Raw genomic sequence first — 13,609 nt, forward strand, 5'->3', positions numbered from 1 at the left:
TAGTTATTTACAGGGTACTATGTTAAAGTTGTTTTGAGACATTTAATTTCAAAGCATAGATGAAATAAGTTGAGAGGTATCTACAGAAATATATATATATATATATATATATTTTTTTTTTAATAGAGAGGGATTTTGTATCCTCAAGTCCACTACATGTGTGTAGGCTAAGGCTATATTGACATTCCACAAGTGTCAGCTAAATCCCAGTAAAATTAGTTTAGGCCTTTATCTATGCATAAGATAGTTGTCTAGACTAAATAAACAAGTAACATATACATGCCATAGAATGCTTCCAGGTCACACAGAGTCTATAAAGAAGACAATAGCTGAGATTGAGGTCTAGCTGTCAGGTTTTATTGTCTTAAAACTAGCAGTCATGTCTCATTTCCTAGGCTAGGCTACCGTTTGGAATGTCGTTACTGCAGGCTACAGAGCGTTGGAACGGTTTCAGGGCAGCTCACCTTATTATGTGGCTGCGTACTTAAGAGCAGCCTGTAGGCCGGGGGACCATTGAAATGCTCAGTGTACACTGACTGCACACATCTGAGTTGCCCTCTGTGTGTGTGAAGTGAAAGGCTTTTCTCCTTAAGCATGAGAGAGCCATTTCTGTCTGCCCCATGTTCCCATACCCTGAGAGCAAATGGAATGTATGTTCTGTTGAAGATGGCCATTCAACCTCTGTTCTCAAGTGCTCCTGCTGTGGCAACTGATTTTGTTCTGATTCAGACCTGGCTGGGACTATACTGTAAAATTCTCTGTGTTAATTTAACCCCAAGAGTGTATAAATGTATCCAGTAGGACCCTTATAGGTCCGTTTGGTTATATTTGTACACTTTCTGAGTTAAATGGATAAATTGAACACTGAGGATTTCACTGTGTAGCATGTGAAGAAAGTGCTTTTTTATGCAAGACAAGTGAAGTGGAAATAAGCCATTATTACTGGTTGTGGATTATATCGTCATACCATCTCCCACATGCGTACAGTACCAGTATACCCCTACTAATGACTGTAAAATGGATTGTAGGAGTCTTTGCTGAATCTGTGCACTGTATGGTATGGTATGTAACTCTGCGGTTCTCAAACTATGGGTCGAGACCCAAAGTGGGGTTGCGGGAAGGTTCTGTTGGGGTCACGCATTGGCAACCAAAAAATTATAATATTTTTCAAGAAATTGCACAACCAACATGAAGAGGACGGCCACCTGACTCCTCATACACGCACTTCTCTGCCTCCAACACAGACCGAGAACAAGCAACACAAGACAACACACACACACACACACAACAAGCTCTTGCAGAGGCTCATGCAGTTCATAAACGGTTTACTTAGGAATTTTGTTCAATATGAGCGGGTGGCTTAAAAGAGTGTTTTCGTTACCCCGAGAGGGTACAAACCATAGACCGTAAAAAATATGGACAGCGTCTTGACATTGGTTTCTACAGACCATAAATGAAGCCTACTTTCTATATCCTGGCTATTTCCGGTCCAAAATGGGAACGAAAATTTATGCTATTGGCTGCAACTGCAGCAAGGGCGGGTCTTCACTCGGTAGAACCAGTAGAAAGCTTAGAAACATGCCCTAATTTATCATTAATTAAAATATTAATGGGACCGTAATTTACTAAACACATATCATGACGATTTAAAAAAAGACTTTAAACTAGCGATTGAAAACAAAGTGTTTATGAAAAGGTTTAAGGTATTAAATTAAAACTAAGGCCAAAAAAAATCCCTCATATGGGGTCGTGGTATAAAAAGGTTTGAGAACATCTAGCTAACTGATTGCTTTTAAGTTATGGGCGTTAGTTAGACGAGATTAAATACAATTTGCCTTTAGAGCTCTGGTGAGTTTCAGTTCCCTTTATCTTCACGATGCTGTTTTGCTGAGGTTTTATTCAAACCCACTCTTGCCTTACTGTGAGTTTCATTAGCTATGCGTTATGCGTCTCAGGGGCCCATTCTCATTTGAATTCTTTGCTAAACCATAGAGCACTGGTTCTCAAAGTGGGGTCCGGGGACCCCCTGGGGTCCTTGAGGGGGCTCCAGGAACGCACAGACATAAATCGGTGATGGGCCACAGACGAGAAAGAGAGCCAATATATATTGCTCTTATAAAAAAAACGAAAATGAATCTAAATTAAAGCCATAACCCTTAACTAATATAGTTGTTTCCCTATTTTGTTTAGCCTGTTATTATAGCATTTGTATGTATGCACGTGGGTGTTTATTATTGTACAACTATACATTATTTTATATAATTACATATTATACAAAATATTCGAATATATTCGAATATTAAAAATAATAAAGCATTGAAATTTGAATCGGATTATAGAGGAAAACTGTACTCTGGACAAGGTTGTGATATGCCGTGTATGGCACTAGGGGGTGAAGGATGGCAAAATACGAGGCTAAATGATGAATGCGGAGTCACTAGTCCTAGCTGATGGTCTCTCTAAATTGAGTGAGAAAATGTGATGTTAAACACATTTCATTTTAGTTTTCATTTTCAGCAGAAAACGAAAAAGAAGCGACTTTTCTTCAGCTGACAGTGTGAGCACTTTTAGACACACTAAGCGCTTCAAATGTTATTTTTTACGCATTCAAAGTACATGAGGATTTGGTTACAATTACACCTGATAATTAGCGTCTTTATCAACAATCTTGACAATTATCTATTGAAACCCCCCCCAAAAAAACGTCACAAATGTGTAAGTAATTTGTGAACAAAAAAAGCACAACAACAAAATTTAGCTGCCATTCCCGATTATGGTGTAAAGTGAAAATATCGGCCCCTCTAAATTATACTCTGCACATTGAGCTTTGTTAGAAAAAGATGTTGGAGAATGTCACCCTGCTTGGCTGCCATGTCAACCCTGGACCGCTCCTGCATGGATTCCAACTGGATGAATTTTCTCTCCAACTCATTTAGGTAAATTATTAGGGTTTTTTGCCTTTCCTGGAGCTTTTGCGCTGCGGCTAGCAGCTGTTGCTCCATATTTGTAATTGCTAGATCTGCAAAGGTGATTCTTTTACTAACAACTTGCTTTTCTTTAACCAAAATGTGCTTCTCACCAAGTATTGCCCTTTTTTCCTTGTCAAAGGCGACTTCCTGCATTAAAAGCTCCCGCCCGAAGTGCTCCTCCAGCACATTATATTCCTTTTGCCACTGAACCTCTTTGTTTATCAGTTCATTCTTAGCAGAGGTGAGCTCTTTAACAAGCATTTTATTATCTCTATCGTGCTTTTGAGACACCTCTTTCCTGGCCTCTTTCGCTGGTGCTTTAATCTGTTCCTTCAGATGTTTGATCTTCTGCTGTGTTTTCTGTAGCAATTCATTCAACTGAGAATGCTTTGTTTCAATCAGATCGTCTCTCTCGTTCTGCCACAGGTCTACCACAGCCGGTTTCCTGAAATTCGTGTCGACCTTTCTCTGCACTTGTCTTCGGTCCTGTTGCCATGCCTCACTAAGTGGTTTCTGAATGGCATCCCTGGCATAGTCATCTTGTAGCACCTTGCCATGATCCAAGGCTTTCTTATAATGATCCATAGGTGGTGGGTTGTGACGACGGGGCTTGTATCTCGGTGCGTAGGTGGTCCAAAGAAGCTCTTTGCTTTTCTGTTTGGAGATCGGCTGGGGCAAGAGGGGTTTCCGAGACTTATTATCACCCTTGTAAGTCTCTTTCCCGAATTTGAGCTCGTTCGCTGCTGCTCTCATTCTTTTCTCCAGATATTCAGTCCTACAGTTGTCCATATCAGTCCTCTCTTCCCTGACATTGAGCTCGTGCTCTGCTGCTTTCATCTTTTTCTCCAGAAATGTTATCCTACTTGTCGCAGAGCTCAGCTTTCCAGCCAACTTCAGCTTTTGATCGATCAACCTCGCTCTCTCTTCCCTCTCATCGTACCATGTGTCATCCCTGAAGGTCGTATTTATCTGCACTTCCCTTGTGCATGGTTGCCTTGACTCACTGAGTGGCTTGGGTGGCTTGGGAGTGTCTAGCACGGGATCCGGTGGCCTGCAACAGGCCGCTGTACAGACCTTCTTCACATGACGATGACGTTTTTTTGGTTTGTTTTGTTCTTTATATTTTTTCTCTAGTATCTCCAGTTCCTTATCAAAGATGGCCAGATTTTCCATATCCTCTTCTTTAACTGTGAACATTTGAGCATGTGAAACTCTGTCCACATCACTTTCGATAGCTTCTCTTGCCTTCTGGATGCCCAGGTTGCACTCCTCCAGATTTTGACGATTTGACGATTTTGATCCCCTGTTGTAACACACGAGTGCAGATTCAAATTCACCCATGGCATACAGTGCCTCTCCCTTACAGTACAACCCCCTGTAAAACGACATGTCCTTCTTAAGAGAGGACTCTGCATCACGTAAAGCGTTTTTGGTGTCCCCTATCTTCAAAAAGCATGTTGACCGAGAGGCAAGGAAGTTCTTGTCATCTGGCATAGTAATCAATTTCTTGGAAAACCTTTCTATTGCTGTTACATATTCGCCCTTGCGGACCGATGACTGTCCCACAGCCATTTGGGCTCCTTCTGTCTCCTTCACACCGATGGCCGAGTTGGCGATTGGCTGTAATGTTTGATTCAGTCGCATTTATCGTTTTAATACCTCAGCTGTGGAATTCCCACGCATCACGCTGACGTCACTCACTCCAAACAGTACCCATCACATATGTCATGCAATTTGAGCCAATCATTGGTAGAAATAAATTGCCACCTCATATAAACGTACATATTCAGATGGGGTGTCCGCGGCCAAATATATATCATTTTGGGGGTCGGCACGAAAACGTTTGAGAACCACTCCATAGAGGCAACTATCTCTGTATCCAGTATGCATCACAATGCCTATTTCTGTATGTTACACGACTCTTATCTCTTAACACATTTGACCACCTTCCTCTTTGGGGTTTACTTTAGAATATGCTCATTTTTAACCACTTCTTAACCACTTAAACCCTATATACACGTTGTTTACAGAGGTGCCCCAGGGGCCTATATTTGGTCTGCTCCTTTTTGTCCCTAAAAATAAAAATTGTTATCTACAAGCTCTGAACGTGACACGTTGTGATCTTGTAGATATGCTATTTTTGGTGAATGTTACTGTATTTTTGCCACATGTTCCCCTATTATGCACAGAATATGGTTCATGAGGTGAACATATTTGACCTCCTTCGTCTTGGCTGTTAGTTCTGCATGGCATCCTGCATTGAGGTTGTGCCTTTGATGGATTCTTTCTTACACCCACACATCCTCATCTTGGCTTTCAAAAGGAAAAGACCACAGAGACGGTGCTTTGTGTGGCTCAGTGGTGCATGCATAGAGAACTGGGTGCTTTGGAATATTGGCATAGAAACATGAGGAGCTACACATTTTCAATTAAATTCCTTCAAGCCCTTAAACCACTTTAAAACTGGCATCACTCATTTGGGCATGTCATTATTGGCAGAAATGGTCAAAAAATTGAACAATATATAAAAAATGCAATCTACAAGCTCGCAACGTTGTACTATTGTAGAACGGCTATTTTTGGTGTCCATCGTACGATAAGTATATAGGGCTTAACTTAACTGATTAACAGATCACTTAGTAGCATGATTAAAACTGTACACAAACAACTTTTATAAGCATCTTTATAGATTTTCTTAATTTTAATTCATGTTTTAATATGAATTTAAATATACAGATAACTTGAGGAATGGTCAGCTACTGGGCAACATTTAAGTTACAAAAATCATACCTAAAATACAATAAGCTTCTAATACCTACAGTTGATCAGCTAGGCTTATATTACTCGGTAAGGGAATAATGATTAAACACTCTGAGTCGAAAGAAGAAAAAGGTTATGAGAGTGTTAGTGATGGTCTAAAGCTGCAGTCTATTTTATTGATTAGTTTTGAATGGAGCAGTTTTTAAGTGTCCTGAGTCATGCAAGGGAGCTATTTAACAGCAGTGCTGTACAGTATATCCTCCCTGAAACTGCTGTCTGCTGCTAGTTAGAAAGTTATGAAGGCATTAAAAACGTGCATACAGAGACCGCTTTGAAAGTGTAATTTCACCCCAAATAAATAATAATAATACAAAATAAAATAAAAACCTCAACGGGAATCCATCAGATAGTTTTGTTGTGATTGACAGAGGTCTGTTTGATGTCTTCCATCAAACATGAAGCTCAGTCAATGGCATGATTTGGTTTGTGGTTTTTAAAACTGCCAAAAAATTACATTTGAAAGCTTAAAGGGGTAGTTCACCCCCAAAATAACTTTTTTTCTATTGATTACTGACCATCTGGAGCCTTGAATTCATAGATATTTTTTTGTTTTTGTCACATTCCTAAGCCAATAATTTGATTATAATAAATGTGTCCCCATTGATTCCGTTAGGAGACACAAATGCATTTGTGTCTCCTACCGGAATCAATGGGGCTAAATTTATTATAATCAAATAATAAAGGAAGGAATGCGACAAAAACAAAAAAATATCCATGAATTCAAGGCTCCATGGGGTGAGTAATCAATAGAAAAAAAGTTATTTGGGGGGTGAACTACCCCTTTAACAGCAACACATGTCTTTTACAGAAATCATAACATTATAATCCACAGACCTCTGCGAACACCCAGTTTAATTGAGAACAAAGACAAAATATGCCCCAACCAACTATAGACCTAGCCTATACACGAATCCACGGAGCGCTGCCCTGCGCGCAGCCATTGCTGCGGTGTCAACGCTCCGCGGACGCGACACCGCAGCAATGGCCGCCTACAGGCAGCTACAGGCAGCGCGTCTGTGGATTCGTCTATATCTCTGCACTGTGCCACTGTATCAGGGTAACGACAGACAATTGTTCACGAGACATCTTCAAACCTTGGCAGATCACACTGAAACTATCTGGATGGATAGATGGCAAGCAAGAAGAGCAAATATATACTGGAAAGTACTGTTCCTGAAGAAACAGTGTGGGATCGCTAAGAATGTTGATAGTATTAAGTATTGATGATAGTGTTAAAGGTATTACAGTATTAGTAGTGTAAAAGGTTTTAAAGGTTTTAACAGTTTTAAAGGTGTTAAAGGTGTTAATTAGTATTAGTAGTGTTTAAAGTGTTTATAGTGTTGACAGTGTTGAGTAGTGTTTAGGGTAAAACAGTGGTTCTAGGGTCTAATAGGTGGTTTCTAGGGTATAATAGCTGCTTGCTAGGGTCTTATAGGCGGTTGCTAGGGTAAAACAGTGGTTGCTAGGGTCTAATAGGCGGTTGCTAGGGTAAAGCGATGGTTGCTAGGGTAAAACGGCGGTTGCTAGGGTATAATATGTTGTTACTAGGGTCTAACAAGCAGTTGCTAGGCTCCACTGTAGCTAAATGGCATTTCCCCATTGAAATGAATGGGTAGTGTGTGTTACATTTGACCTTGCTTCTATGACTCAGGAATAGGGTGTAGTACCAAAAACAGTGGTGGGCTACAGGCCCTACTTCCTGTTTGTGCCACCCAGTGCTGAACAGATGTGGTACAGTGCTTGGCAAGGTGGCTAACAGCTAGAGGTCCTTCAATCAGCATGTTTAGCTTATTATGAAGAGGTAATTGGTGATTGGTTAGGCTCAATTGTGAAGCCTCATGATTGAACTGTCTGGTGTTTAAATGTTGCCTGTGTTATAATTGATTTAGTTTTCTAGCAGTGTAATATTTTTGAAGCAAAGCTGTAAACCATTTCCTGTTATTGTAAATCCCTGGGTTGCTCCTCATGGAAATACAATTGTGATAGGGCAAAAGTGTGTATGTCACAGGGAAATTGGCATTCGTTGGGAAATTGGAAAGGTATGCTCGTTTTTAGGTGTGGGGCTTCGGCTCGAAAACGAGCACTCCTTTTTCAATTTCCCTGGTTTTCCAATTTCCCTGTAACATATATATATTTGAATTAAACAAGCTTGTTTTTGGAAACCATGTCGGGTATGAAGAAGAATTTTCCCCAAATTGCTGAAATTATAAAATTCTGTATCCTTGTAGATAGATAGATAGAAGAAAAGTGACATACCCTAAGATTAAATTATAAATATAATAGCCTAAGACTTTGTGTCACTGAGGCCTAACTAGTCACATTGGTATCTGTTGTGTCCTCTGATATATTATCTGGTTCTGCTTGATCAAAGTTTCATCCTGCTTTAGTAGAATAATCCTCCATCTCAGAAAAACGTTTAGATCGGGTCAGATTGGCTTATGCCCCGTAATTTAAGGACCTAACTTGTGTCACTGTCACACTTAGCGAGAGCAGTTTTCATTCTTATGCAACAAAAGCAGATGGTGTTTGTGGCAAGTTTTGAGGCAATATGTGACCACACAGAACCACACCTCCCATCTCCTACCATCACCACCATCACAGCGAGTTAACCACATGAACCCTAGCATCCCTATTCTGGGGGTGAAAAAATCTCTGCAAAAATCTAAATGTACAGGTACAAGCTCACAGCACGTTGCGATTGCGTTGTGAGCTTGTAGATCGGCTATTAGCTGTGAAGAGATTTAGTGTAGAGGGAATAAAGGAAGGGACCAAGAATAGACCCCTGGGGGACCCTGGTCGACTAAGTATATAGGGTTTAAAGGGACCACACCATGAATTTGAACTTTTCCTTCTTTTTTGTGTTTTTTTGGTCTCTCCTTCCTCTCTTCTATCCCAAAAAATTCCCTAACCCTAACCCAAAAAATACCCCAGTTTGAACACTCAGGCTTTCACAGCATATCTGGGGTTTTCTGTAAATTGGTCTCAAAACAGACCAAACTGATGCAGGTGAAAGTGCTTTATAAGCCAGAGAGAAGTTTGTTGGAATGAGTATATCTGAGGCTTGATTTAGGCTCAAACCTTTTGAAAAACGTTTGAGGGACATAAACAATATGATATTAAATATTAAATATATTTTTTAAATTCATGGTGTAGATCCTTTAAGTGTAATATGTACTCTGTAGAGATTCTTAAACTCCATCACTTCACGTGGCCTCTTTTTCTCTGTACCTCTGACTAGCCCTTGTTGTTGATTTGGGAATAACACCCATTTCCTCCAAGAATAGCCCATGTCTTAACGTAATGGCCTTCCACACCAAGTACTTCACTTTCATCACTGTTGTCATTATAGTTGTGTTGGGTACTCTGTCATACGATAAAAAAAAACCGATATTTATAGTTCTAGTGCTTGGTGTGGACCGCCCTTTATAGAGTATGGGCTGACAAAACGGATTGTGTAATATTGGCTAAGTTTGGCAGATCATAATGTAGCATTATGTATAGTACCATACCATATCACCATAACACTTCTGGAGGCTCCATATGTGGAATGTCTCCCTGTTATAAGTGTTTGCTGTGCAATATCAAAGTCACTCTGTGTCTGGGCTGTGTGCAGGGAGGCAGCTGAGCTGAGTGGACTTTAATTTGCTCTCCAGCAGCAGCAACGTTGTACGAGCCTGATTATCAGACCGAAGCTTCCGTCCACTCAGTAGAGTGGGCGGGGTCTATGGTCTGGAGCCAGGCTAACATTGTATTGTAGCACATTACACTTTCCACAGGATAACCCAAATATCTGTCTCTCTCTGTCTCTCACTCTCTCAGATGTGCACTTTATTTCGACAGTCACAGCTACAAGTTAGTATATGTATGACTCATCATTCCTTGAAATTACAGGCGGGATGAGTCTGATTTTTTTTTTCTGCCTGGTGGCGGCATCGCCACTTCCTGCTGTAGGAGTGTGAAAGTTTAGGCCTGGTGACTCGTGCTCAGCTCATAGCCCAGTGACAATACAAATTCCCCGTTTCCTCTCAGATCCGCTGTGAGGTGGATTCCACACTCAGCGTCTTGCTGAGGACAGCACTGCGGTTCCTGCTGCATGCTGATTTGAGCAGTCTCCTGTAAGGGCAGGCCTATCTTTGGTAGAGCACTTTGACCCTTTGTGACAGTATGATCACCATATGACTCGGAAGCAGCACGCCTAAAGAACAGAGAAAACAAAGCAAGACAAAGGCCAAAGACAAAGTCTCTTGATGAAGGGATTGTCTTTGGAAAAAGCTGCAAGTTCACCACATTTAATTTTGTGTGTTTTTTTTCCTTTTGGTCTTTTTCTGTACGTTTTGCTGAACACGCTTTCTTCATGGAACAGGCCAATAGGCAAAGGTTGCTGATGTCGGCTAATTTCAAATAGCAGCTCTCTACAGGTAGGAATGTACAGATCACCTTAAATATAGCAGTTTGGCTTTTTGTGTTTTTAGTGGCTCACGTTCAGGAATGGTTTAGCCACTCACTGTCTTGTGTATTAGATATTTGGCCTGCCTGATTGACTCGGAAACAAAACAAAACAAAACCACATTGTGTGGTCTAAGCACAAACTCTCACTTGCATATCAATTTGTCTGCTAAGCTGAATTGCTTTGCTCAGCCTAAAACAATGTCTGTGCCATGCCGAAACACAGTCTGACAGATCAAATGCCACCATGAGTCCGTTGTTTTCCCCCAGCATCATGTGTCTGTCTGGTTGCATAACATACCTTATGTTTCCAAGTGTGTTTAATTAGCGTCTTGATTTATTTTCCTTCCCATAGTCACTAGTTTATACGTGTTGATTAAAGCCTCTCCACCTCTGTGCCTTAACAGAGGCTTTATATTCACCACAGCTATTACTCTGCCTATTTCCCACAGACTGTCTAGTACAACACCACTGTAATTTGCATCTTAAACGTTCAAATGTACACCCAAGTAGCTCTAGATTTTACATTCATGTGATATAAATCATGTTCTCTTAAACTAGTTTCTCTACCTGTGCATACTTTTTTTTTGCCAGCAACAACAAACTAGTAGGAAGCTACTGGCTAGCTAAAGAGGAAAGACTTGGAGATTGGTAATAGTCTATTTGTTCAGTGGTTCCCTGTATACATTACGTGCCCAACTTAACACGAAAGCTTTCTCTTCCATCTCTTGCACTACTGTTTCTTTTATATCTTTGGAAATATCAGTTATAAATATTAATACATAATCATAAGCAGCAAACATTCAGGGGAATAAGTACCCTATGGTTCTTTATAAATGATCTTCTAGTTAATGGATGTTCTCTTGGGTGCAGATTGATGTTGGCAAAGTACCGTTTTGAAATCGCATTCACTGTGAAATGCTAAGTGGCTCTTCTCTACGGCTTCTCTGCAGGTGGCGACAGACAAGGTCGCAGGCAAGCTGAGTTCTACTCTCGCATGGGTGAAGAACTCGGTGTCGCACACGGTCAGTCAGATGGCTAGCCAGGTGGCCCCGCCCATGTCCTTGCCGACCACTGCCGCCTCCTCCTCCACGTCGCTATCTTCGCCGACTCTCTCGCCGTCCTCGCCCGCCCAGCTCAGCCCCGATGAGTTGGAGCTGCTTGCCAAGCTTGAGGAGCAGAACCGGTAAGCAAAATCTGCTCTCTTTGCCTGGCAACGTTCAGAGGTACACGGGTACAAATGTTATATTGTTAAATGACAATTAGGCTTATAATCTAAAGTTCAATGGTTAACTTCAAAGGTCAACTTTTGGGGCAGCTTATTTTGTGTGGCTCAAACAGTTTACGGTTGAACTGGATTTCCCCACCCTTGCATTTGTGAGTCTGCTGCTTATCTGGGTGTGGGTGTTTTCAAAGAGATTTGAGTTCTCTTGTCCTGTCCACCAGAAGTAATAATTCTTAGTAATAAAAAGTAAAACATTTTGTGATCAAACATTCCCATATGTTCTCAAAATGGAATGAAAGAATTCCTACAACACTGATGTGCTGTAAGGGGAGATATGAGGTTTTGAAATTGTTTTCACACAACTGTACTGTCTGTTTGTACTACAAGTAATGGGAAAGTCATAGTATTGATTTGGTAATCCAATAGCCACAATAGTCCTCACTGAGTCCCTCGCAAACTGAAAAGGCAATGAAGCAACACTTTCCTTCTCCTTAGCTGTTCATTAAAGGACTGTTAGAGGGTGAGACGAACACTTTTCTGTCTCCTGCTGTATGAATTCCTCCCCCATGATGGCTCTTATCCTGTGCTCTCAGTGTTGGCATGGAAACCAGACTGAGTGGTTCCAAAATTAGGGGGTTGGGTTCACAATTACCTCCAGTGATAGATGAGGAGCAGTAATGTGTGTGTGTGTGTGTGTGTGTGTGTGTGTGTGTGTGTGTGTGTGTGTGTGTGAGGTGAAGCGCTTTGATTGAGGAGGGTGACTCATGTCATCTGTGGGCCTACAGCAGTCCCTGGTACACAGTTCCAGAATGACACCCCCTTGATAAGGGAAGATAAGACAGAGCTGGGGAGGGGACATCCATTTGGCCCTTCATGGTGCTCTGGGTTGTGTCCTTCATCAAAAGGTGGACATAAGGCATATGGCCTTAGAGGTTCATAGTTCGGGTGCCATTTGACCCCTGCCTCCACCCTGACAAGTGGGACCACAGCTGGGCTCTTTCACCAGGCACATGTCTTTGTTGACATGCTTTCCCTATGACTGACAATGCTGTCTACTCATTAAATCCCATTCATTCTGTTGGAATATGACAACAGTTGCCTTTTAAATATAGGGATAATATTTTCATGATCTTTAATGATTATTTCCATTTTTATTACTATTTTGAAGGCATTTCTGCTTTGTTACCTCTGCCAAGATGGTAATGATTTTGCCTCCGTTTGTGTGACATTGGCATATCTTAATCACTTAACCCTGCAAGACCCGGATATATTTCTACTTACAAAAAAAAATAATCAACCTTTCAGATGGTGTTTTAGGAGTACTTTGGAGAGGGAAATATAATGTTTTTTAAAAAAAATAGTTTTCGTAAGGTTTAATTGAAATGTTGTAATATTACAACAGTGGGTCTAACGGGTAGCAGAATTTCCTATAGGCCATTTTTACTCACTGTCAGAATAGCATGGCAAATGTCTATATACTTCACTAAAACAACTTAAGGGTTCATTTATATGGTTATGGTTTATCATTTGGCCTCAGAACAGTATACATTATGAATAATATTGGGCCTCAGAACAGTACATTATGAATAATAACATCAATAAGCCATATTTTTAAGAATTTTGATTTTATTAAAAGAACAAAATGAAAAACAGTACAATGAATGTACTAAAGAAACCTAATTACAATATACACTGGTCACAATGTGATGCAAACAGCCCTCCACCGAAGACCAATTCACACCTGCTCAAAATGAAACGGGCACCCCCTCTCATCCATCAATTTGAACACCATTTACAATCACTTGCTTTTTAGCAGTGATAGTCCCAGAAACAGTTTCGGTGTCCTGAAATGCACAGACGAACACCACACTTGTGGCAGAGTAAGCTGGTGTAACTTGAACAGCCACTATTCCTGCAGCGCCCCCTCTCTGTCTTCCGTGGGAGGTGTCCAACTTGGTCCTGGCGCACATCTGATGGCCGATGTTGACATGGTGCCTTGCGTGGATTGCAGTCTGGACACATCCCTTGCAGTGAAGCGAGGCTCTCTCCTTGCTTGTGGCATTCTGGGTTTGGCGTGTTTGGCCGGTTGGGGGGGGGGGCAGTGGGTCAGTGGGTCAGTGGGTTCACTGGGTTCACTGGGTGGATGGTT

At 41.2% G+C, this 13,609-nt stretch overlaps 1 protein-coding gene across 4 annotated transcripts in view; it reads left to right on the plus strand.

Moving 5' to 3' along the window:
• The window catches only part of evi5b (ecotropic viral integration site 5b), a 49,891-nt gene that overhangs the window by 3,108 nt on the left and 33,174 nt on the right, over positions 1–13,609 (plus strand). For all 4 annotated transcript variants that reach the window (XM_080431019.1, XM_080431018.1, XM_080431020.1 and 1 more), the window contains exon 2: positions 11,189–11,421. In XM_080431019.1, the coding sequence (XP_080287145.1) occupies positions 11,270–11,421 (152 nt within the window). In that variant the 5' untranslated portion in view covers positions 11,189–11,269. The remainder of the gene's footprint in view (positions 1–11,188; positions 11,422–13,609) is intronic.

Source organism: Gymnoscopelus braueri (assembly GCF_963280865.1).
Source record: "Gymnoscopelus braueri genome assembly, chromosome: 6".
Classification (NCBI taxonomy): Eukaryota; Metazoa; Chordata; class Actinopteri; order Myctophiformes; family Myctophidae; genus Gymnoscopelus; species Gymnoscopelus braueri.